General features: G+C 34.4%; 1 protein-coding gene across 1 annotated transcript; it reads right to left on the bottom strand.

Annotated features, from left to right (window-relative positions):
* Positions 1-20,838: 20,838 nt before the first annotated feature.
* Positions 20,839-24,202, bottom strand: LOC107625442 (1-aminocyclopropane-1-carboxylate oxidase homolog 1). The gene is made up of 3 exons (XM_016328074.3): positions 23,505-24,202; positions 22,014-22,335; positions 20,839-21,290 (listed from the first exon to the last, which is right to left on the bottom strand). Exons 1-3 carry the CDS (start codon positions 24,062-24,064, stop codon positions 21,039-21,041), a joined length of 1,134 nt encoding a protein of 377 aa, XP_016183560.1. The 5' UTR covers positions 24,065-24,202; the 3' UTR covers positions 20,839-21,038.
* Between the last annotated feature and the right edge of the window lie 1,776 nt (positions 24,203-25,978).

The following is a 25,978-nucleotide window of genomic DNA, read 5'->3' as shown; positions in this document are numbered from 1 at the left end:
AACGAGATCTTTCATCCTCACGAGCATTGGACCACAGACAAGGTGATTGGTATGGCTTTGTCCTTAGAAAAGGAGCTCCGAAATATTTTTGAGTTGCAACGACTATCTATCCCCTCAACCATTAGTGGCTCTTGGATTCCCCCCTCAGTGGGTACCTTTAAGATTAATTGTGATGCTAGCTATCCTGGCAGTGGTGCTCGAGTTGGTTTTGCTTGTGTTAGCAGAGATTGGAAGGGAAGGTGGCAACGAGGCTGTCTGGGAACAATTGAGAGTCGTAGCATTTTGCAAGGAGAGTTGTTTGCTATTTGGAGAGGCTTTCTTTTAGCATGGGACTCGGGACAAAGAGACATTATATGTGAGACAGACTGTGTGGAGGCTTTTACTATTGTCAATAATTTACAAGATTGCTCTGGGTTTATTGATCCTTTGGTGTTAAAAATCCGAGATATCATGTCTTGGAAATGGCGTGCTGATCTTCGGTTGATCTTGAGAGATGCAAATACAGTAGCAGACATCATGGCAAAGACTGCAATGAGGACTATTTCTCCCCAAGTGGAGCTTCCATTGCCTTGGAAGGAGTTTGAGAGTAGTATTCAGCGGGACTGCCTTTCTTAAGCAGTTTCTTGTTTTTTTTTTTTTTTTCTTTCTTAGTTTTTGTTTATTTTCTTTTAAGTCACCAAAAAAATATGAGATTAATGAGACCACATAAGAACTTAATTGTGCTATTTTTTTTAAATAGTTTTATTAGTCTTTCATTTATGCTCTTTCAAAAATATAATTTTATTGTCTTATTACTATTTGTTTCTTAACATTATTATTATTATTATTATTATTATTATTATTATTATTATTATTATTATTATTATTATTATTATTATTATTATTATTAACAAGAGCATATGAGGGTCTCTACCAGTCTTTGGGCACAAAAGAAGGAGAAAACGGTATATATAGAATCACAAAGAGTCGTGAAAGAAGAACGAGAGATTTGGATCAGGTTAAATGCATAAATGATAAGGATAGAGAGGTGTTGGCTCAAGAGGAGAAGATTAAGGAAAGGTGGAAGAGCTACTTCTATGAGTTATTTAATGAGGGACAGAAGACTCTTCCGAGCCTTGGTCGATTATGCACAAGGGAAGAAGATCAAAACTTTGACTACTATCGAAGAATTCGAGACTTCGAGGTAAAAGAGGCTTTAAAGCAGATGAAAAATGGCAGGACAGTAGGACCTGATAATATCCCGATTGAGGTTTGGAAGGATTTTGGAAAAAAAGGCATCAACTGGTTAACCAAGCTTTTTAATGAGATTTTAAGGTCAAAGAAGATGCTTGATGAGTGGAGAAAGAGCACCTTGGTACCTATCTACAAGAATAAGGGGGATATATAAAGTTGCGGAAACTATAGAGGGATAAAACTTATGAGTCATACCATGAAGTTATGGGAAAGGGTGATAGAACGGAGGTTGAGAAAAGAGACATAAGTAACAGAGAACCAATTTGGATTCATGCCAGACAGATCTACCACTGAAGCAGCATACCTTTTAAGAAGGATGATAGAGAGGTATCGTAGTAATAAAAGGGATCTACATATGGTGTTTATTGATTTGGAAAAAGCGTATGATAGGGTACCAAGGGAGGTCTTATGGAAGGTTTTAGAAAAGAGGAGGGTAAGGATTGCATATATTCGTGCAATTAAAGACATGTATGATGGGCCACAACTAGTGTGAAGACTCAAGGTGGTGTGACAGAGAAATTTTCTATTGGTATAGGATTACACCAGGGATCATCCTTAAGTCCATACCTTTTCACATTAGTCTTGGAAGTACTCACAGAGCACATCCAAGAGCCTGTGCCATGGTGCATGCTTTTTTGCCGATGATATCGTCCTTTTGGGAGAGTCAATGGAAGACCTAAATAAGAAGTTGGAGTTATGGAGAGAAGCTTTAGAAGTGTATGGTCTGTGCATAAGCCGTTGCAAGACGGAATATATGGAATGTAAGTTTAGTCCGAGAAGGGAAAACCCTAATATAGAGGTGAAGATTGGAGAAAACACCCTACGAAAAGTTAAAAGTTTTAAGTATCTTGGGTGCATCATACAGGATAATGGAGAGATTGAACAGGATGTAAATCATAGGATCCAAGCAGGGTGGTCAAAATGGCGGAATGCATCTGGTTTTATATGCGACAAAAAAGTGCTTTTAAAACTTAAAGGTAAATTCTATCGCACCGCTATAATAAGACCGGCTATGCTTTATGGTACGGAGTGTTGGGCGGCTAAAGGGGAACACGAACATAAGTTGAGTGTGGCAGAGATGAAGATGTTGAGATGGATGAGTGGTCATACGCGATTGGATAAAATAAGGAATGAAGATATAAGGGAGAGAGTTTGAGTAGCACCCATTGTGGAAAAGATGGTTGAATCGCATTTTAGGTGGTTTGGACATGTGAGAAGAAGACCGATAGAACATCTAGTCAGGAGGGTGGATGAGATGGAAGATGGACAAGGGACGAAAGGCAGAGGAAGACCTAAGAAGACCATCCATGAGGTGGTCAAACGAGATCTACATGTAAATGGTCTCTCTGTAGACATGACACATGACAGAGCACAATGGCGTCGTTTAATTCATGTAGCCGACTGATGATCGAATTCTTGACGGTTTAGAATTTATCTAATGGAGTCTCGTTGTGAAGTATAGTTTCCAAACCAATCAAGAATCCTTTCATGCAAAAATTTTGGTTGTCACAAAGAACAAACTCCAAATAAGAAATAACCGGAGTATTTAGACTCCAGATCGTCTCACAAGGAATTGCAATGAAGTGTATGCTTATTGGCTATGAAGGGGTAAGGGGGTTTTTGATTTTATATAGGGACAAGAAAATATAAATTGCAAGAAAAATAAATGACAAGAAGGTAAAATGACAAGAAATAATAAAATAAATGGAAAGAACTCTTGGCTAGACATATATAAGGACAAGAAAATATAAATTGCAAGAAAAATAAATGACAAGAAGGTAAAATGACAAGAAATAATAAAATAAATGGAAAGAACTCTTGGCTAGACATAGGTAATTGAGATCACCATCCTTGTCTACAAACCATATATTGATAATTATGAGAGGCCAACCTATTAAGTCTACTTCTAAAGCCTTAAGTACGTAATATCTACTCCTAGGCTTGAAGTACGTCAAATAGGCTTGATCACATCAACCCATAAGTCCCAACCTACCTACTAATTAGATTAGTAGTGGGTTAGCGTCAATGAGTATCAAATTGATCACCAAGGGTTCTCAAATCACCAATTCATTGAGACCCAATGACTCAAGGTCACTCAATTTCCTTAGCCTAGGCCAAGAGTCAAGAAAACTACTCAAAAACTAGAGGAAGCATTTTATCAAACACCTAGAATGTAAGAAAAGTAAACATAATAAAATGCAAGAATTAAAGGAAACCCATAACTATCAATAGCAAGAAATCAACAATAACAATCAAGATCAACATAAAAGAGACATGGAACATAAATTTGCATTAAAGAAAATTAAGATCCAACAAGGGTTCATAAGCATAAAAGTAACAAAATGAAGGAAATGAACAAGTAAAACTAAAAGAGAAAAGATGTAATACAAGAAATTAAGAAGGAAAACTAAATCAAAACAAGAATTGAAAGAGAAATTTGAGAGTGTTTAACCTAACTTTACCCTAATTTCTATCCTAAATCTAGAGAGAGGAGAGAGCCTCTCTCTCTAGAATTCTACTCTAAAACATGATAAAAACTAAACTATGACTCCCTTAGTTCGTTCCCCCTTCAATCCTTGGGTTCAATAGCATCAGAAATGGGTTGGATTGGGCCCAAAATGAGCTGCAAAATCGCTAGGGGCGATTTCATTAAAGTGGACCCACGGGCAGAATCAGCGTGCACGTGTACATGGTGCGTGCGCGCCCCTGAACGCGAAGCAACATATGGCAAAATTTATATCATTTCGAAGCTCCGGATGTTAGCTTTCCAACGCAACTAGAACCGCCTCATTTGGATCTCTGTAACTCAAGTTATGGTTGATTGAGTGCGAAGAGGTCAGGCTTGACAGCTTTACGGTTCCTTCATTTCTTCATGAGTTCTCCCACTTTGCATGCTTTTCTCCTCACTTCTTCCATCCAATACTTGCCTTATGAACCTGAAATCACTCAACAAACACATCAAGGCATCGAATAGAATTAAAGTGGATTAAAATCACTAATTTAAGGGCCTAAAAAGCATGTTTTTACACTTAAGCACAATTCAAGGGAGAATTACAAAACCATGCTATTTCATTGAATAAATGTGGAAAAAGTTGATAAAATCCCCCCAAATTATGCACAAGATAAACCACAAAATCGGGTTTATCAAATCTCCCCACACTTAAACCAAGTATGTCCTCATGCTAAGAATAAAGAAGGACAAGAAAAGGGTATGAACATTTATTCAATGCAAATAAACTATATAAACCTATCTTTATGAATGCAACTAAATGCAAAATGCTTCTACCTACTTGGTCAAAAGAAAATCAATCTCCAAGAACATGTATGAACAAGTTGGGTTATGATCATATGACGATTCATGAATCCTACCAATTTGAATATCAAAATAAAGTACAAATAGACTTGCAAGAAGAAAAGCTCATGAAAGCCGGGAACAAGGAATTGAGCATCGAACCCTCACCGGAAGTGTATCCGCTCTAGTCGCTCAAGTGTATAGGATCGATTCACTCAATTCTCTTCTACTCATGCTTTCCAAGATTTATTTTTCATCTAACAATCAACAATTATTCAATGCATGCATACATTCATCATGAGGACTTATTCATAGGTTGTAATGGGGCTAGGGTAAAGGTAGGATGCATATGGTCAAGTGAGCTTGAAATTTGAATCTTTGATTAACCTAAGCTCTCACCAAACACATATGACAACCTATACAATTCTAATACACAACCTAGCTACCCATGATTCCCACTTTTTCACATGCTCATACATTCTTTTTAATTCACGTTCCATATGCATTGATTTTTATTGATCTTTACTTTGGGACATTTTTGTCCCCTTTTTATTATTTTTCTTTTTCTATATATTTTTCTTTTTCTTTTTCTATAATATTTTTTCTTTTTATATATATATGTTTTTTTTTCTTTAGTATATACAAGCGTATCAATGCATATGGTTTTACATATAGTGCATGAATATGTACCCAATTCCCAATATTTTTAACAAAAATAAAAATTGCACTTTTACCTCAACCAATGTCCCAAGTTTCCCATACCCAAATGATACACACTCTCACTAGCCTAAGCTAATCAAAGATCCAAATTAAGGACATTTATTGTTTTTCACTTAGGGGTAGTGATGTGCTATAATTAAGAACAAAAGGGATTCAATAGGCTCAAAATTGGCTAACAATGGTTGATGAAAGGTAGGCTATTTGGGTAAATGAGCTAAATGAAATGATGGCCTCAATCATATAAATGCATGTATACATGGAATAATGGACATAAAGAATCAAACAAATCAAAGATTACAATCATAGAAAGAGAATAATGCACACAAGAATGAAAATAAGTGGTTATATGATGTAACTACACAATTGGGCTCAAAACTCACATGCTTGTGTTCTTAGCTCAAAAACCATGTTCCAAAATACATTCTTCAAGCAAGTTCAACACGAATTTTTTTTTTCAAATTGGTAGGGTGCCCTAAAAACAGTTTCTTGGAAAAGAAATCATCACCCTAACCAAGTAGTCCTAACATAAAAAGGAAGTGGTAAAAATATACACAAATTCTAACTAATATGCAATCTATCATGCAATGCAACAACTAATCTAACAGACAAAAATTAAAAATTGGTGTTGAAAAAGGAAGTTATTACCCATGGAGGTCAATCGGACGACCTCCCCACACTTAGAAATTTGCACCGTCCTCGGTGCATGCAAAGAAGAGCAAGGTGAACGGGATGCTACAATTGATGAGCTCCTTCAAAAGGTTGTGCGGGTGAACTTGTTTGTTGTCCCATTTAGAAGCTTTTTCTTTTCTTTCCTTCTTGGTGGCCAACCTCAAAGGAGAGAAAAAGAAAGAAAATTAAGCCTACAACAAAGATATGAAAGCAATAGAACATAGGCGGGGGATAATGCCAATTAAGAGTAGGGTTCTCACTACATGTTAGCTACGCATGTGAGTGAGGAAGCAATATAGGTAAAGGGCATATCAATTAATACTTGATGCAAAAGTAAAGTCAAAGCATAGGCAAATGACATGTAGAGCATGTTGCATTAAGCTTAATCAATAATTGACACAAACAAGATTAATAATAAGCATGAGAGCATTTGGTCCCATCCTAACTCAATGATGATGAGGTACAAAAACAAAGAATAATGAGTTAGGAAGGACTAAAGCACTAATCTTGTGTGTGGAACAAATATTACAATTAATGTCAAACAAGTCACAAAGCACCATGATTAACCAAGAAATTCTCAATAATCGAATATAAGAATCCAACACCATTATTAAAACAAGAACTTAGAAAAGAAAATAAGAACAAGCTTTAAAAACAAAATTAAAATGCAATAAATGAAAATAAGCAAATATAATAAAATAAAATGGAAGAAAAGAAATATTTTTTTTTAACCGGCACGGACGCGTCATGCACGCTTCCGCGCCGGTGCACAGTTTGGCTAAAGGACGCGTACGCGCCAGGTGCACGCACGCGTGGGTTGCAGGCACAGGATAGGCACAAATTGGGCATAACTCTCTGGGACATGTACCAAGAGGGTAGGTGACGCTATCGGGGCGCACGCGCACAGCGTGCGTGCGCGCGCATTACGCAATTAGCTTCAAGGGCGCGTACGCGCCAGGTGCGCGCACGCACGGGTGGTTTGTGCTTCAAGCATGGTGCTGGCGCAGGGTAGGCGCAACTCTCGGGTCAATGTATGGATGGGTGAGATTTTCCAATCCACGCGTCCGCACATATGGTGCGTCCGCGTGGATGGTCGAAAATGCTTGAGGCGCGCGTACGCGCCAGGTGCGCGCACGCGCGAGTCAGTGCTCTGTTTTTCAAAATTTTTCCAAGTTCTTGCACCAATCCAAGAATTCCAAACCTCCAAACAGCTACCCAAATACCATAAAACCTTATTTAACATATTAGACTACCAAATAGACTCAACAACTTAACAAAACATGAAATTAAACTAATTCTATCAATATATACAAAAAAAGGGAAAATGGAAAGATTTTACCATGGTGGGGTGTCTCCCACCTAGCACTTTTGTTTATTGTCCTTAAGTTGGACTTATGGGGAGCTCCTCTTAAGGTGGCTTGTGTTTGTAACCATCTTGGAACATCCACCAATGCTTGGTTTTCCATTGTGCTCCAAAATTTCTAATGAGTTGCAACAAGTCTTGATGGAGTCCTTCACAAGCTAAGGGTTCCCAAAATTGATCCTCATATATACCCGGATCCCAAATATTATTTCTACACTCATCTTCAAGTTGATCATCACAATTCCAATTAGGTGAGAAGTGATCCGAATTCTCAAGTAAACACCAAAGCATCTTCCTATACCCCTTTAGTTGAGAATTATACCAACCATTGCACTTAGACTTTAAGCTTCCAACCATAAGGAACCTTGATTGGCATTTCCACCCACTACTCAATTTCCTTTTGTTCTTAACCCCACAAAGAGCTCTAAGTTGCCCATCCGTCTCAATCAAACCATATTCAAGTGGGAAAGTAAAGATTAGAGATAAGGATTTTACCCACTTGAATGTTATGTTGGATGGGGACTTAGGAAGGGACATCTCCAATGGTCTTGTAAGTTCTATTCCCTTGTGCTCTTCTTTGACTACCTCCACCTCTTGGCAAGCTTTTTCAACTTCAATTCTTTGCCCACCAACTTCTTCCACACATTCTTCATTGGTGGAGCTTGCCTCTTGATCACCCTCTTCCAATCTTTCATCATTCATACTATGCCTTGGAGGTTGCGCATCATCCTCCTCAACATCAAATTCAAGCTCATTGGAAGAAGGTTCAACAACTTCCACAAAATCATCGACAATGTCACTTGGTGTGGAAGTGCTCTCAAGTTTGAAATTCACCTCTTGTTCAACTTCCTCTAACTCTTCAACCACTTCTTCTTCTTCAACAATCTCTTCCTCCACCACTTGTTGCAAGACATACCCCATCTCCTTGTCCTCAGGTTGAGATTCTAAAATCTCCTTCATGCTCCTTCCTTCGATTGATTTCTCATACTCATCTGTGGAGATGCTTTGCTTGTTGCATGAGTTCCATGAGTCCAAGTTGGCTTTAATTTTGGCAAGGTTAGCCTCGATAACTTCATTCCTTCTCCTTTGGGCTTCCTCTTGCTCCTTTTGACGGATTATTGCTTGAAGCCGATCCATTGCTTCATTGAGACGATCCATTGGCTCTTGAATGGATGGGTATGGATGTTCTTCCATAGAGGGTTATGGTAGAGAGGGGAATTCATTTTGTGGTTGAAAGTTATCACACATGGGAGGTGATTCATCTTGGTGATAATATGGAGGTGGTGGTTCTTGAGGGTGTTGGTGGTGGAATTGGGGTGGTTCTTCATATGGTTCATATGGTTCACAAGGTTGTTGGTATGGTGGATATGGGTTGGGGTCATATGGAGGTGTTTGGTGAAAGGGGCTTGTGAGTAAGGTGGTGCAAAATTATGTTGAAGAGGTGGTTCATAGGCATATGGTGGTGGTTGTTGACAATCACAATAAGGGTCATGATGCGTGAGCATCTTGTCTATCTTTTCCTAGTGAATTTGCATCTAATTTGTTGAGTTTAACTAAGAATAAATTATATTTTAGCCACTATGGATGATATTTTGAGTTTTATGCAGTTTTATTTATTTTAGGTAGCATTTGGCGGAATTTGATGGAATTTCTGCAGAGAAAGAGAAGAAGCCAAGGAGATGACCAGCGAATACCGACGCGGACGCATGGCTCACGCGACCGCGCGGAATGGAGGAAATTGCAATGACGCGATCGCGTCCCTGACGCGATCGCGTGGACTGGAATCTGCACAAATGATGCGAACGCGTGGACGACGCGGACGCGTCACATGAGTGATCTGCAGAATTGACAGAAAATGTTGGGGGCGATTTCTGGGCTGTGTTAACTAAATTTTCAGCCCAGAAAACACAGATTAGAAGCTGCAGAATGGACAGAACAAGTGGTCCCCACTCATCAACTGAAGATCTGTTAATTAATTCAAATTTAAATTCAAATCTTAAATTAGGAAAAGATATTATTTTGATTTTTAGTTTTAGATATTAGATTTTAAATTTATTAGGATTAGTTATAAAAAGGGAGGAAGCTTTCCTTCCTTGGTAGAGAGGTCCTGGGGAGGATCCCATTCCATCCCAATTTACAATCTTTATTTTCCCTCTCAATTATGAGCAACTAATCCTCCATTGTTAAGGTTAGGAGCTCTGTCTATTTCTATGGATTGATTTTATTATTTTTTCTATTTTAATTTATGTATGGATTTACAATTTAAGAATTATTTTTGCTCTTTATTTTATGAATTTGGGTGGAACGGAAGTATGACCCTTTTTTCTATTTGAGTTCCTCTAAAACTTGGAAAAGCTCTTTACTTGAACAACAGCTTGAAAACATATTCTCCTAAATTTTAATTATTTGGACTTAACGGGATAGGTGACATATAATCCTTTTATTTTTGGGTAATTAGAGTTTTTGTGGCATATAAACTGGAATTTGATTATCACCCTCTAATTGGAATTAATTGACCAAGGAATTGGCAGTTAATGAATTTTAGAGGAGACTAGGAAAGTCTAAAGAATTAGGGTCTAGTCACATATAGTTTGTCATAAATTAAATCCTACATGATTAAAATAGTTAGTAAGAAAAAAATTAATCCGGAAAAATAGATAACTCTGAAACCTTAACTATCTTCTCCATATTTTATTCCCAACTTATTTATCTGCCTATCTTTAATATTTTTTATATTGTTTAATGTCTTTTATACTGCATCTCAACACCAATTTTTGTTTGTCTAACTAAGCCTATTAAACACTATTGTTGCTTGGTCCATCAATCCTCGTGGGATCGACCCTTACTCACGTAAAGTATTACTTTGTACGACCCGGTGCACTTACTGGTAAGTTAGTGGGTTATAAATACCGCATCAAGTTTTTGGCGTCGTTGCCGGGAATTGATAGTAATTAACAACTATTAGTTGTTTGATTATTTAGATTAGGCGTTTTAATTTTAATTTTATTTAAATATTATTTTATTATTTTTCAAAAAAAAAATCCCTTATTTTCTTTTTTTTTTCGTTCCCCCCTCTACGGTTACGTTTTCCTTCTTTTTAAAAAAAAAAAAACTTTTTTTTTCGTTTCCCACCCCCTGTCCCCCGTTTTAAATTTTTTTTCTTTTTTTCTTTTTCGTTTAACTTTTAAAATTTAAAAAAAAAAGCCTTCGTCTGTTTTTTTATATACTTTTCTTTTTTATTTATTTATTTATATTTTTTTATTTCTTTTATTTTCATTCGATTTTTTTTCATTATTATTATATTTTTTATATATTTTATTAACTTTAATTTTATTTCTTTTTTTTATTTATTTCAAAAAAAATTCTTAATTTCTGAAATTAAGTTTGGTATTTCCTAGTTAGTTTTATTTTAATTCTTCTTATTTTAATTTTTAGAATTTTGTTCTTTCTTCTCTACTTTTCTGTTTACCACATGGTGCATTTAATCCTTTTTGGTGTTTTGTGCTAAGGAAAAATAATGGAGAGAGATCATATGGGTTACTACTCACACTCGAGTAGTGATTCATATCATTATGAATGGGGGAATTACCCAAATTTTGGTTGGCAAGGTCAAAACCAAAGAAACCTCAGTGCTCCATATTCATATTAAGAACCACCACCTCTCTATCTGTATCATGAACCATCATCTTTCTACCCATATCAAGAGCCACTATCTCCCTATCCATACCAAGAACCATCCTCTTTTTACACTTATCAAGAACCATCACCTCCTTCTTATTCATATCAAATACCATCAGATCTTGAGCTTCTCATGAAAGAATGCTTACATGATATAAAGACAAGTGTCAAAAATATAGAGAAGCATATGCAGTCGATTATCAAGTACCAGGAAGAGGAACAAGCAAATTCCTTCCCATAAGATACAATGCAAGATCCTATGGAAGAAAGTAAGGAAATCAATCAAAGGAGTTTATACTCCAGTGCTTTAGAAAACTTTCCATCCTCACACATAGAAGAAGAGGAAGATGCAAAAATAAAGGAGGAAGATGCACCCACAAAGGAGGAAGAAACACAACCTCCCATGCCCTTGGTAAGCAATGAAGAAGAGATTGAATTAAAAGAAAGCTACCAAGAAGAAGAGGTTGAAATTGAGGAAGCTTGCAAAGAGGTGGTAGAATTCAAAGTAGAACACAAGGGAGTAGAGCTTGCAAGACCTCTTCCAAGGCCATCACTATCCAATACAACATTCAAGTGGGTAAAATTCCTATCCTTAATCCTTACTTTCCCACTTGAATATGGACTATTGGAGACAGATGGTCAACTTAGAGCTCTTTGTGGCATCAAGAGTAAGAGGAAGATGGTTAGTGATAAGAGTTATCAAGCAAGGCTCAATATGGTTGCATGCTCCGAATTGAAGTGCAAGAATTGGTGTAGAGCTAATTTGAATGGGTCTAGAAGGCTGTTTAGATGTCTCTGTGAGAATTCAGATTGCTTGCCACCCGTTGGAAACAATGGTGATATACAAGAAGACGGGTGTAAAAGCAAAGTTTGGGACCCTGGAATTCATTCCCACAATCAACAGTCTTGGGGCTTTATCGCTTGCTTCAACTTGCTCAAAGGCGTTGTGCGCCTAGTTTGGGATCCCGGTAGCCATTGGAATTACAAACATTGGTGGAGATTCCTGGATCAGTACAATCACAAGCCACCATGACAAGAAGCTCACAACATGTCCAACTTAAGGACTTTAACTAAAAGTGCTTGGTGGGAGACAACCCACCGTGGTATGATCGTTCTTTTTCATTCTTAGTTGTTTTTTGTAATAGTAGTTTTCTTACTTAGTTGATTTTTATTAAGTTCTTACTAATTTTCTGATCATGCATCTATTTTATTATAGGAACCGAACACCTCAAGCTAAAAAAAAAAGAGCACCTGACGCGAAATCATTGCTGACGCGTACGCGTCATCTAGGGGTGCAAGAAAAATAAAAAGTTACAGAGAGTTGCACGGGAGTGGCGCCAGAATGAAGTCTTTCGCACAAACAAGCCCACGCGGACGCGTGGCCCACGCGTTCACGTCGTTTGTGATTTTCGTCATTCACGCGATCGCGTCACCGACGCGATCGCGTGACCTGCAAATTCGACGTAAAAGAGCGTTTGGGCAGAGAGTTGTGCCAGCTTGGGGCAAGAAGTGTGCTAAACGCACAAATTTGGTCACGTGGATGCGTGATTGACGCGTTCGCGTCAGTTACACATATGGCCATCCACGCGATCGCGTGCCTAACGCTAACGCGTCATTATGAAGAATGCGCGACGCACGCGATCGCGTCATTGACGCGAACGCGTCACTTGCGCCGCCCAGTTTTCTTCTCTCTCTCCCAATCCTAATTCTTTCTTATTCTCTTATCCTTTTATTTTTTTCTTTCATTTTAACATTTGTCTCTTCTCTATTTTTAGTTCTTATTTGCTTGAGGACAAGGAAACCTTTAAGTTTGGTATTGACGCTTTGCTTAAGGGTTTTCTGTTTATTCCTATGGCACCAAAAGGGAGGCGAATCATCTTCACTGAGGAGCACAACCTGAAGAATAAACGATTGCTAGGATAATTAAGGTGGTTGAGTTCCTTTCATTTTTTTTATTCCTCCCCTCTTTGTCTATGTTATGTTCCGATTTTCTGCTATATTTCTTTGTCTGTTGCATGATCCTTTATTAGTTAGAATCCTAGGACTAGTTTAGCTTTCTTTTAATTACTTTAATGCTGAAAAGATGTTTCATGTACCACTCACTGAACTTGAACCTAAAAAGAAAAGAAAAAGAAGTGATGTAGTGCATGAGAATTTGAGTTTAATTTTTAGAGTAGTCTTATTTACTTAAAGGTGGTATTTTCTGTGACTCTGAATGCATGCTTGAACAGTGCATATTTTTGATAGTGAAGTTTATGAATGTTAAAAATTGTTGGCTCTTGAAAGAATGATGAAAAAGAAAAATGTTATTGATAATCTGAAAAATCATAAAATTGATTCTTGAAGCAAGAAAAAGCAGTGAAAAACACAAAGCTTGCGGAAAAAAAAAGAGAAAAGAAAAGAAAAGCAAGCAGAAAAAAGCCAATAACCCTTTAAACTAAAAGGCAAGGGTAAAAAGGATCCAAGGCTTTGAGCATTAATGGATAGGAGGGCCCTAAGGAATAAAATCCTGGCCTAAGCGGCTAAATCAAGCTGTCCCTAACCATGTACTTGTGGCGTGAAGGTGTCAAGTGAAAAGCTTGAGACTGAGCGGTTAAAGTCGTGATCCAAAGCAAAAAGAGTGTGCTTAAGAACTCTGGGCACCTCTAACTGGGGACTCTAGCAAAGCTGAGTCACAATCTGAAAAGGTTCACCCAGTTATGTGTCTGTGGAATTTATGTATCCGGTGGTAATACTGGAAAACAAAATACTTAGGGTCACAGCCAAGACTCATAAAGTAGCTGTGTTCAAGAATCAACATACCGAACTAGGAGAATCAATAACACTATCTGAAGTCTGAGTTCCTATGGATGCCAATCATTCTGAACTTCAAAGGATAAAGTGAGATGCCAAAACTATTCAGGATTGCAGTTGTAAACCCCACTATAAGAAGAGACATGAGCTTAATCAAACTCTCATTCTCATTCACATCCTAAGCTTATATTAGTGTTAGTTGCTTGAGGAAAAGCAACAGTTTAAGTTTGGTGTTGTGATGCGTTAGCATCTTGTCTATCTTTTCCTAGTGAATTTGCATCTAATTTGTTGAGTTTAATTAAGAATTAATTATATTTTAGCCACTATGGATGATATTTTGAGTTTTGTGCAATTTTATTTATTTTAGGTAGCATTTGGCAGAATTTGATGGAATTTCTGCAGAGAAAGAGAAGAAGCCAAGGAGATGACAAGCGAATACCGACGCGGACGCATGGCTCACGCGACCGCGCGGAATGGAGGAAATTGTAATGACGAGATCGCGTCCCTGACGCGATCGCGTGGACTGGAATCTGCACAAATGATGCGAACGCGTGGACGACGCGGACGCGTCACATGAGCGATCTGCAGAATTGACAGAAAATGCTGGGGGCGATTTCTGGGCTGTGTTAACTAAATTTTCAGCCCAGAAAATACAGATTAAAAGCTGCAGAATGGACAGAACAAGTGGTCCCCACTCATCAACTGAAGATCTGTTAATTAATTCAAATTTAAATTCAAATCTTAAATTAGGAAAAGATATTTTTTTAATTTTTAGTTTTAGATATTAGATTTTAAATTTATTAGGATTAGTTATAAAAAGGGAGGAAGCTTTCCTTCCTTGGTAGAGAGGTCCTGGGGAGGATCCCATTCCATCCCAATTTACAATCTTTATTTTCCCTCTCAATTATGAGCAACTAATCCTCCATTGTTAAGGTTAGGAGCTCTGTCTATTTCTATGGATTGATTTTATTATTTTTTCTATTTTAATTTATGTATGGATTTACAATTTAAGAATTATTTTCGCTCTTTATTTTATGAATTTGGGTGGAACGGAAGTATGACCCTTTTTTCTATTTGAGTTCCTGTAAAACTTGGAAAAGCTCTTTACTTGAACAACAGCTTGAAAATATATTCTCCTAAATTTTAATTATTTGGACTTAACGGGATACGTGACATATAATCCTTTTATTTTTTAGTAATTAGAGTTTTTGTGGCATATAAACTGGAATTTGATTATCATCCTCTAATTGGAATTAATTTACCAAGGAATTGGCAGTTAATGAATTTTAGAGGAGACTAGGAAGGTCTAAAGAATTAGGGTCTAGTCACATATAGTTTGCCATAAATTAAATCCTACATGATTAAAATAGTTAGTAAGAAAAAAAATTAATCCGGAAAAATAGATAACTCTGAAACCTTAACTATCTTCTTCATATTTTATTCCCAACTTATTTATCTGCCTATCTTTAATATTTTTTTTATTGTTTAATGTCTTTTATACTGCATCTCAACACCAATTTTTGTTTGTCTAAGCCTATCAAACACTATTGTTGCTTGGTCCATCAATCCTCGTGGGATCAACCCTTACTCACGTAAGGTATTACTTGGTACGACCCGGTGCACTTGTCGGTAATTTGGGTAATTAGAGTTTTTGTGGCATATAAACTGGAATTTGATTATCACCCTCTAATTGGAATTAATTGACCAAGGAATTGACAGTTAATGAATTTTAGAGGAGACTAGGAAGGTCTAAGGAATTAGGGTCTAGTCACATATAGTTTGCCATAAATTAAATCCTACATGATTAAAATAGTTAGTAAGAAAAAAATTAATCCGGAAAAATAGATAACTCTGAAACCTTAACTATCTTCTCTATATTTTATTCCCAACTTATTTTTCTGCTTATCTTTAATATTTTTTATATTGTTTAATGTCTTTTATACTGCATCTCAACACCAATTTTTATTTGTCTAACTACGCCTATCAAACACTATTGTTGCTTGGTCCATCAATCCTCGTGGGATCGACCCTTACTCACGTAAGGTATTACTTGGTACGATCCGGTGCACTTGCCGGTAAGTTAGTGGGCTATAAATACCGCATCAGGTCACCACATCCATTAGATTGATATGCATTAGGATTAGAATTATACCCATAAGAATCCGGAGGGGGTTGTTGCCAATAAGGTTGATCAATCCCTTGAGGCTCCTCCCATCTTTGATTGCTCCATCCTTGATGCACATCCTCATTGTAGCGTCCATTACCTACAACATAATTTGAGCCAAACTCATAGCCAACGGAGTGAAAATTCATGATAGCAAACAAAAACAAAAGCTAACAAAAATAAGCAGCAAAGTCCTAAAGCTAACAAAAACTAACAAATAAGCAAAAGGCAAGCATATTCAAAATATTCACAATAGCCAATAATGTAACACCATTGCAACTCCCCGGCAACGGCGCCATTTTGATGATCGAATTCTTGACGGTTTAGAATTTATCTAATGGAGTCTCGTTGTGAAGTATAGTTTCCAAACCAATCAAGAATCCTTTCATGCAAAAATTTTGGTTGTCACAAAGAACAAACCCCAAATAAGAAATAACCGGAGTATTTAGACTCAGGGTCGTCTCACAAGGAATTGCAATGAAGTGTATGCTTATTGGCTATGAAGGGGTAAGGGGGTTTTTGATTTTATATAGGGACAAGAAAATATAAATTGCAAGAAAAATAAATGACAAGAAGGTAAAATGACAAGAACTAATAAAATAAATGGAAAGAACTCTTGGCTAGACATAGGTAATTGAGATCACCATCCTTGTCTACAAACCATATATTGATAATTATGAGAGGCCAACCTATTAAGTCTACTTCCAAAGCCTTAAGTACGTAATATCTACTTCTAGGCTTGAAGTACGTCAAATAGGCTTGATCACATCAACCCATAAGTCCCAACCTACCTACTAATTAGATTAGTAGTGGGTTGGCGTCAATGAGTATCAAATTGATCACCAAGGATTCTCAAATCACCAATTCATTGAGACCCAATGACTCAAGGTCACTCAATTCCCTTAGCCTAGGCCAAGAGTCAAGAAAACTACTCAAAAACTAGAGGAAGCATTTTATCAAACACCTAGAATGCAAGAAAAGTAAACATAATAAAATGCAAGAATTAAAGGAAACCCATAACTATCAATAGCAAAAAATCAACAATAACAATCAAAATCAACATAAAAGAGACATGAAACATAAATTTGCATTAAAGAAAATTAAGATCCAACAAGGATTCATAAGCATAAAAGTAACAAAATGAAGGAAATGAACAAGTAAAACTAAAAGAGAAAAGATGTAATACAAGAAATTAAGAAGAAAAATTAAATCAAAACAAGAATTGAAAGAGAAATTTGAGAGCGTTTAACCTAACTTTACCCTAATTTCTATCCTAAATCTAGAGAGAGGAAAGAGCCTCTCTCTTTAGAATTCTACTCTAAAACATGATGAAAACTAAATTATGACTCCCTTGGTTCATTCCCCCTTCAATCCTTGGGTTCAATAGCATCAGAAATGGGTTGGATTGGGCCCAAAATGAGCTGCAAAATCGCTGGGGGCATTTCATTAAAGTGGACCCTCGGGCAGAATCGGCGCGCACGCGTACATGGCGCGTGCGCGCCCCTGAACGCAAAGCAACATATGGCAAAATTTATATCATTTCGAAGCCCCAGATGTTAGTTTTCCAACGCAACTAGAACCGCCTCATTTGGATCTCTGTAGCTCAAGTTATGGTCGATTGAGTGCGAAGAGGTCAGGCTTGACAGCTTTACGGTTCCTTCATTTCTTCATGAGTTCTCCCACTTTGCATGCTTTTCTCCTCACTTCTTCCATCCAATACTTGTCTTATGAACCTGAAATCACTCAACAAACACATCAAGGCATCGAATGGAATTAAAGTGGATTAAAATCACTAATTTAAGGGCCTAAAAAGCATGTTTTTACACTTAAGCACAATTCAAGGGAGAATTACAAAACCATGCTATTTCATTGAATAAATGTGGAAAAAGTTGATAAAATCCCCCAAATTAAGCACAAGATAAACCACAAAATCGGAGTTTATTACCGATCCCACTTAGTGGGACAAGACTTTGTTGTTATTATTATTATTATTATTATTATTATTATTATTATTATTATTATTATTATTATTTGATAAAAATAAAATATACCTAGAGTCAGTCTACTAATCAATTTTCTTTATACATTTTACTTGTGTAAAAATAATTTATTCAGCATAAAAATAATTGTCATCAGATCTTTTATTTTTTAAAAATACTTATTTTGTATTGAATAAATAATATGAAATATATATTTTTCAAATATAGAAAAATAAATAATAAAAACAAAATATTATTTAAATATTTTAAAAATAAAAAAAATAATCATCTTAAAAAAGAAAAACATAAAAAATGTTAAATAGTAATTACCTCCGTTATATGGTTAAACTTAAATTACTATTTTCCTTTTTTTATTTTATTTCATGTATTATATATGCTTTGCTCTTATGTTAAAATTTTTTATATTCGTCACTGATAGTGTATGATATGATAACATGACATAATATAAAATATAATACTTTTTAAAAAACAATGAAATTATAGTTAACTAAAGATATTTAATATAAAATTGAAGATATTTTTTTATCTATTACAATTATGCACGAAAATAAAAAATATTTTGAATATAAATTTTTAAATTTATTTCAAAATATGGTTCAAGAAATAGACAAAACTTAGATATAAAGACCAAATCCATTTTGTCACTATGTCTGATCTCATAAGAGCCGACTTGGTGTGTAGAATCTTAATTGCACATACAAATATGCTCATATATATATATATATATATATATATTTTTTTTTTTCAAATATGAGATCTCAACACCTCTTAAAAAAAAGGAAAAGATAAACTACCCACCAGAATAGAAGAGAATGTTATAAAAGTGGTCACTAGGTTATTTATCCAATTATTTAACTTTCATTTTCATCTTAGGAATTTCTCAACTCTAATCTATATAAAACCTGCCAAAAACCGTTGCTTATTTAAACATTCGAGTCCCTTGTAGGTACCATCCCACGCACACCTCTTCACGAAAAACTCAGACGGCTTCATCCCTCCATGAGAAGACGTCATACATTGCACTGAAGGCGTCTAAGCCCCACATTCAGGTCCAAATCATCTTCATCCCTTTGAGATTTAATAATCCCTTTGATGTTGTGAACTGTCAGGGGTTTTTCCAAACCCCAACAGTTCCACGTCAACATCTTCATCCCTCCTGGGGTGCCCATTGTAGGGTAGCACCTTCCCCTATCTCAATTGATGTAGTTTCTTTCTGACATTACCTCTTTCTTCTATCTGCTTCTTTTATCTCCTCAAGCCCTCTCTTAACTCCAGTGATAGGACTAACTTCTCCTCCCTTCCATGCTAGTTTTTTCAGTTTTATCTTCTTCCTTACATCTCTTCCTTTTAGCCTCTCCATAGAACCAAAATTAGGGAGGCTTCCTGAATTATTTGTATTATCCGAGATCTGCTGGAAGTTTCTCTCCTTTCTCTTTGCCTCCAATACTCTCTCACTTTTGGCTACTTCCTCTTCTACCCAAGTTCCTTTCTGGTTGCTTTGAACTTTCTTATCTTCTTCTGGCTTTTGTGTATTGCTCTCATCCACCGATAAACTTGCAAAGACTCGGTTTATGTTGACTGGAGTTGACTTCTTATTTACTGTCTTCCTTTTCTTCGCTGCTGAAAATCTGTTGGGGTATTGATTCTTCTTCTGCTCTTTGATTTTTCTCCCAACCCACTCTGCCCGTAACCATTGCCCCCCATTTCTCCTCTGTTGTCTTTCCAGTCGCAAAGTCCTCTAAGTACTGTTTGCATACTTTGTTTTCATATCTAAGGAAGCCACAGTAATAGCAAAAATTACCAATCTTTTCGTACTTTGGCTGAACCTCAATGACCTTCTGATTTCTCCCTGCAATTTTTAGGGTTTTACGCAGGGACTTTGATATGTCTAATAATACTTTAACTTTTAGCAACCTCTCTTCCTTCCCTTTAAAATTAAACAAACCAGCCTCTATGTCACTTCCCATTGACTCTTTGACTCTCCTACCTAGTCCTTGATTTTGGCATTGCTCTGGTAATCCCCAGAGTTGCATTCGAGTCCAAACAGACTCGATGAATGTATCACACAAATTAGGATTCCCTACCAAATCCTAACAGAGCGGATGACTAAACTTCAGAGTTGGGGCACCGTAGCTTTTTCTTTTTTCTCTTAAAATTCTAGAGTGATAGCTCAAATGGCATAGTCTCCTCATACTTACCTAGAGGTTGCGGGTTCGAGTCTCCCTATCTTTGGTAAAAACAAATAAAAAGATACATGTGTGGCTTAATTTAGGCCATTTCTAAAACGTTCACTCTTTTTTTATGCTAGAGTTAAATAACATACACTTTATTCTATTTGATTAAAATATTTTTTAATAATTATTTTTTATACAAAACAGTAATTATTTTATTATTTAAAATAAAAAATAATAATATAAAATATATAATTATTATTGTAATAGTTTTTATTTATTTTTAATATTTTAACTTGTTACAAAAATATTTAATTCAAAATTTTTTATATACTTCATGATTAATGAAAACATTAAAAATAATTAAAATTTATTACATGAATGGTAATATATATTTTATATTATTGTTAAATTCATTATAGTAGTAAAAATAATAATATAAAATATATTAACTATTTGGGAGAAAAAACTAAGCTTTTAATCCTAACGATTTTCACATTTAATTCACGTATAAATACTTAAATACATATTGGTAGATCTAAAATAGATGCCAAAAATTATGCTTGACCAATCCATTAATAAACCCACACTTATGTAACTATGGTTTATTCTTCAAACATCAAAACACAGCCCACCACCTAAGTACCTGTTTGCATTAGATCGGCTCACAAGAATACACCTATACGGCTACACCTAAAGTCACATCCGACAAGCTACATCTACTGGCAAGCTTGCAGTCTCCACAAAAACAAATATCCAGGTGTTAATACCTCATTCATTTAAAGAGAATATCTTTACCTCACATCTGTATCATATAATTGGCCTCAACTTATATATAACTAAATCTCAATTAAAATTACAAATTATGTGACTTTGGGATATACCTTAAATTTTATTTGATACATGTCACTACCAACATGATTATTAAACTAACCCCAGTTTCAAATTTTTCTAGTCAAACTCTAAAATGTTCAAGAGCAGTGGTTCCATCAAGACCTTTGGCATTATAGTATGCTACATACTCCTCCATCGTAGTGTTTCTGTATTTTGCAGGATTGTCTTCGGATAACAGTTCTTTTATAGGACCATAAAGCTTTGATGATGATCTCATACCTGAGCAGAAAAAGCTTGCAACAGATATTCTTGGACCAATGAGATTTGCCAGTACTCTATGTTCAACACTCTTAAATATATCATTTGTTATAAGCTGCACTTCAAGAAAAATAATAAAATTGTAGAATTAGCAACTCTAGATAAGCTCATTTTAATTTGCAAAATTTGCTTAAGAACAAGTTCTCTAGGGTGAAAATTCGTATGAAATTTTTATAATTACTAACTTCCTAGTCAGATTTTCCAGTGTACAAAAGTTTTTAATAAAATCTTTGTTTTCATCTAAAATTAAATAAACTTAATACATTATAGGATCTTGGTTGAAACCTTTTTAAATTAATTGCATGGTGTTGTAACATAATATATTATACTTTAAATTTTAGTATGGAAACTCAGCAAGAGCGGTTATAAATTGGACTAGTGGTAGTCATTCTAAATTAATGTATATGATTAGTATGCAAAATAAGTTTAATAGTGAAAATAGTCCTTAAAAAATAAAGTATGCATTATTTTAGTTCTTCAAAGATCAATGCCTCAAATTGGTTTTGGATGATACAACTGTAAATTAAATTGGTCCTATAATTAATAAGATGTTGACATATGATACAATCATTTTGTGATACGTCATTATCTAATTAGTAAAGGGATCAATTTGATTTATCATGGTATCTTTCAAAGATTAATTTGATCTTTCAAGTATTAAATTGATGAATACACAATCTTTCAAGAATCATTTAACAATTAACCCTTTTCTTCTCAACAACAAAACTTTTGTTATCAATGAAACTATAGACATAAAAATATTAGTAAGAAAACTTGCCTGCAAAAGATCACCAATATTGATCACTAGAGCCCCTGGTACCGGCGGTATATCGATCCACTTATCCTCATGAAGGACTTGAAGGCCGCCAATATGGTCTTGGAGAAGCACCGTGATAAAGTCGTTATCAGAATGCTTGGTGGTTCCCAAAGTTAGTTCTGGTTCAGGACATGCAGGGTAGTAATGACAAAGCAAAATACGTCCATAAGTGCAACCTATGTCTCTTAAATAGTTTGAATGCAAACCAAGAGCTTCTGATAGTAATTCAAAGAGTGCAATCCCAAATTTCATAATATTAGTCCCATATTCAAGAAGGATATCCCTACAAGAAGATTCAAATTAGTATTACCAAGTAAATATATGTTCTCTGGTAGAAAATACAGGATTTAAATTTGTGTCTTTGTTCATTGTGTAACGTAACTATATTTGCAATGAATTTTATAACGTAAATATATTTGGATTAGTTGAAGTGTTAGTTGATATAACTTGTATTCAAGCTCTTTTATTAATATGCTATTCTTTTTTAAAATTTATAATCAAAATATCATTTTTTTAAATTAATTATTTAATTGTTATCTTTTTATTAAGGTTACAATTGATTTATTATTTATTTTTAATTATAATTTATTATGTTATTATAAAAAAAAGTGGCATTTGAATAATTAATTTTAAAAAAGTGACATTTAGTATTAAGTTTCGAAAATAATGACACTTTGGTGTAAAAATTCTGATATTCACAAAGTCACAAACAAAATGAACAAATGAAAGTGAAACTGCTAAATTAGAAAATTCACAGAAATTGTAGGTGTTTTTCAATTAGTTAATATAAAATCTCTTTTCTCTATTATAAAATATAATAATGCTAACAAATAGTAAAAAATTCTCTATCAATAAACAGATTAAACAAAAAAATTGTTGAAATATGCTTGGTTTGTATTTAAAAAAAAAATTGTAAGAAAGCAAAAACAAAAAATAATATTTTTTTACTTTTTGATTTGTTTTTAATTCACAAAATTCCAAAAATAAAAACACATACTCTAACTTCTTTTTAAGAAGATCTACCACCGAAATAAAGTTTTTCTATCTATAGTTGTTTCAAAAACACAAATACATAGATACAAAAATGTAAAGAAAATGTTCAATAAGCCAATAAGACTAATACAGAAAGGGGGAAAAAACATGATGAGACATAGAGAAAAAGAAAAGACATGATGATACTAATGAAATATAATGTCACAACAAAAATATTATCAATAAATTAAAAATTAGCTATCAAATCTATTATCATGTATGTATATAAATATATATTATTTAATTTATTTTTAATATATATTCTGTATTCTATATTAATATCTAAACACTTATTGATGTCACAAATATATCCTATCTCATCCTAACTATCTCTGTTCGAAACTAAGCCAAACAGAACAACTTAAGGAAGTCTAGTTTAATCTAGTAATATAAGTGAAAGCTAGTGCAATTAGAACATACCTGCATACTACTGGCAATTCCACTGGTTTAGGATTATCAGGAGCAAGATAACACATAAAAGTATCTCTCCAATTAAGTGCTGGTGAACTATATAAATCAAAATTACTGTTATAAATAAACGACCTATTTTGGTCACGTGTATAAAACTTTTTCTTCACTTCATCGTCTTGTTCGAAGAACCTTCTAACCCCATCTTTCATCTCCTCAAGAACACTCTCAGGGATGCCATGATTCACCACTTGAAAGAAACCCCATGTCTTACAAGCTTCCCTTATCCTTGAAACAACTCCTTCGCGTTTGCTTGGATCTTTGGTAACAACAACATCTTCAAGGTCTATAACTGGAATTGTATGTTCTGAGTTGCATAAATCTGCGGCTTTGTGAGATTTCGTATTATCATGTTGGTGATGGAAGAGTGATGGAATCTTTGTAAGGCCTTTGTCAACAAGACCCTTGACGCCAGTTTTTGTTTCATCGAATGATTTGAGGTCGTTGAGTCTGTTAGAACTGAGCTTCACTGTTCCTACTGTAACTTCTTGATCAGTGTAAGAAACCTCCATGGATCTCCTTATTACTTATTAGTGTTTTCTTACTTTCTTTATAGAGTTTATCCTACAAAAGAAGCTAAGAGAAGAACAATTTTTATATTGTGTGGCGGGCCTCGCGGATAGAGGCTTTCAATTAGAAAAAAATATTTTATGGCCACATCCATGGTATGAAGACAGATATAGCGGCAAACCATTGACTTTTTAACACAGGTGACAAAAGTTCGATATTGAACCAACCTAAACTCTTAAACTTAAGATGAAAACTCGTCCAACTACACGGCGGGGTTAGATTTTTTGCTCCACTTAATTTTCATCATATATAAAGAAATTATGGATTTAGTTTAGTGAGTAGTGCAAGTAGTTTAGGATAACTATTTCACTGCAAAAAATTGGATTTGTATCCTTTAAATTTTAAATTTTATTTTAAAGGGTAAAGTATAATCTTTTACTATTTATTTTATAGATAAAATTAAAAAAATTATTTAAAAATTAGAAATTATATTTTATCTTTTAAAGTGAAAGCTAAAAATTTAAAAGATTCAAATTCCAAAAAATTCTATATAGACCGAAGAAAAAAACATGCTATGAGTCATACATGTCTAGTTTGAAAAGTGACGCGTGGTTCTTCTTTTATTGCTCTTGTCACAACTTTATGAATTGATTTTCTGTTTTATGAATTGATTTTCTGTTTTTCGTTTCCATATGTGAGGTTAAACGAAAATAATTGAAGTTAATTAACTTGCTATTTGCACTAAACACTTGAAAAATTTGGCCATTTTTGTATGCATTATTAATTGATGGTTTAATTATTCTGTTAGTTTTTATAGTTTTACGAAATTTTAATTAGGTCTTTGTATTTTTTATGCGTGCTTCAAATGTTTGTGATATGAAGAGTTTAAATATTATTTAGAAGATATTAGTTTACATTTTTAGAATATTTTAATTTAATGTATTTTGATTTTGTTTATTTAATTACTAGATTGGGCCTCATGTTTATGGATTTTAGGGTTTTTCTTTGTTTTAACCTAATAAGAGGTTATAAATACCTCCTTAGCTATTGTAGTCGTAGTATAGAATTTTTAGAGGTTTAAAACCCATTTTTGGTTTCATGATAAAACCATGGTGTGGACAACTGAGGTTGAGAAGTCCCTCTCTTGTTGCATCAGGAAATTGGTTAGAAGGTTGAGGAGTCCCTTCGAATCAATTCCCAAACTATGGCGTTGACAAGTTAGGTTGAGGAGTCCCTTTCTTGTTGCATCAAGAAATTGGGTAGAAAGTAGAGTGATTCTCTTGTATTCAATTTCAATTTATCCTTTTTATTTCGATTTCAATTTCAATGTATCTTCTTATTCAATCTCAATTCTTGTCTTGTTTATCCTTTTATTTCCGTATCAGTTTTTTTTCTTTTAAGTTCTTGTACCAAATTTTTTTAATTGAATTTCTATATTTTTTTTTTCTTTTATTTGGGTTCCTGCATCAATTTTTTTTTATTTTTAGTTGGGTCTTTATAAAATTAATCTAATTATTATTAAGAGTGACTTAATTAAAAAAAATTTGATACAGGGACCAATTAAAAAAAAAGTATAAGAACTTAATTAAAAATTTTACGAAATTATAGAGACCAATAGAATAATTAAACCTTAATTTATTACATCTTTGTGTAAGTTTTTGGTTTGGATCGGACTTTTGGACTATTTTTTGTAGATTTATATTTACTAAAAGTTTTAGTAATTGGATTCACAAATTTTATTTATTTTTAATATTCATAACAATATTAATTTAGCTTTTTATTCCAAGAAAATAAAATGTATTATACCAGCAATATTTTGTATTAATATTAATATAATTGTGATGATAAAATAAATAATATAAAACACATTTATTGTTATTGTAATATATTTAGTTCATTTTAATTATTTAATAATT

Source organism: Arachis ipaensis, chromosome B2, assembly GCF_059453495.1.
Source record: "Arachis ipaensis isolate K30076 ecotype BB chromosome B2, ASM5945349v1, whole genome shotgun sequence".
Classification (NCBI taxonomy): Eukaryota; Viridiplantae; Streptophyta; class Magnoliopsida; order Fabales; family Fabaceae; genus Arachis; species Arachis ipaensis.
Note: the sequence above shows the minus strand (reverse complement) of the source record. Positions and strands in the feature narration are given on the sequence as shown.

Excerpts from the sequence above, each read along its gene's own strand:
- LOC107625442 (XM_016328074.3), bottom strand. The coding sequence starts at position 24,064 with ATGGAGGTTTCTTACACTGATCAAGAAGTTACAGTAGGAACAGTGAAG. Across the intron at positions 22,336-23,504 it reads GAATTGCCAGTAGTATGCAG|GGATATCCTTCTTGAATATG; the intron begins GTATGTTCTAAT and ends ATCTTCTTGTAG. Across the intron at positions 21,291-22,013 it reads ATATTGGTGATCTTTTGCAG|CTTATAACAAATGATATATT; the intron begins GCAAGTTTTCTT and ends CTTGAAGTGCAG.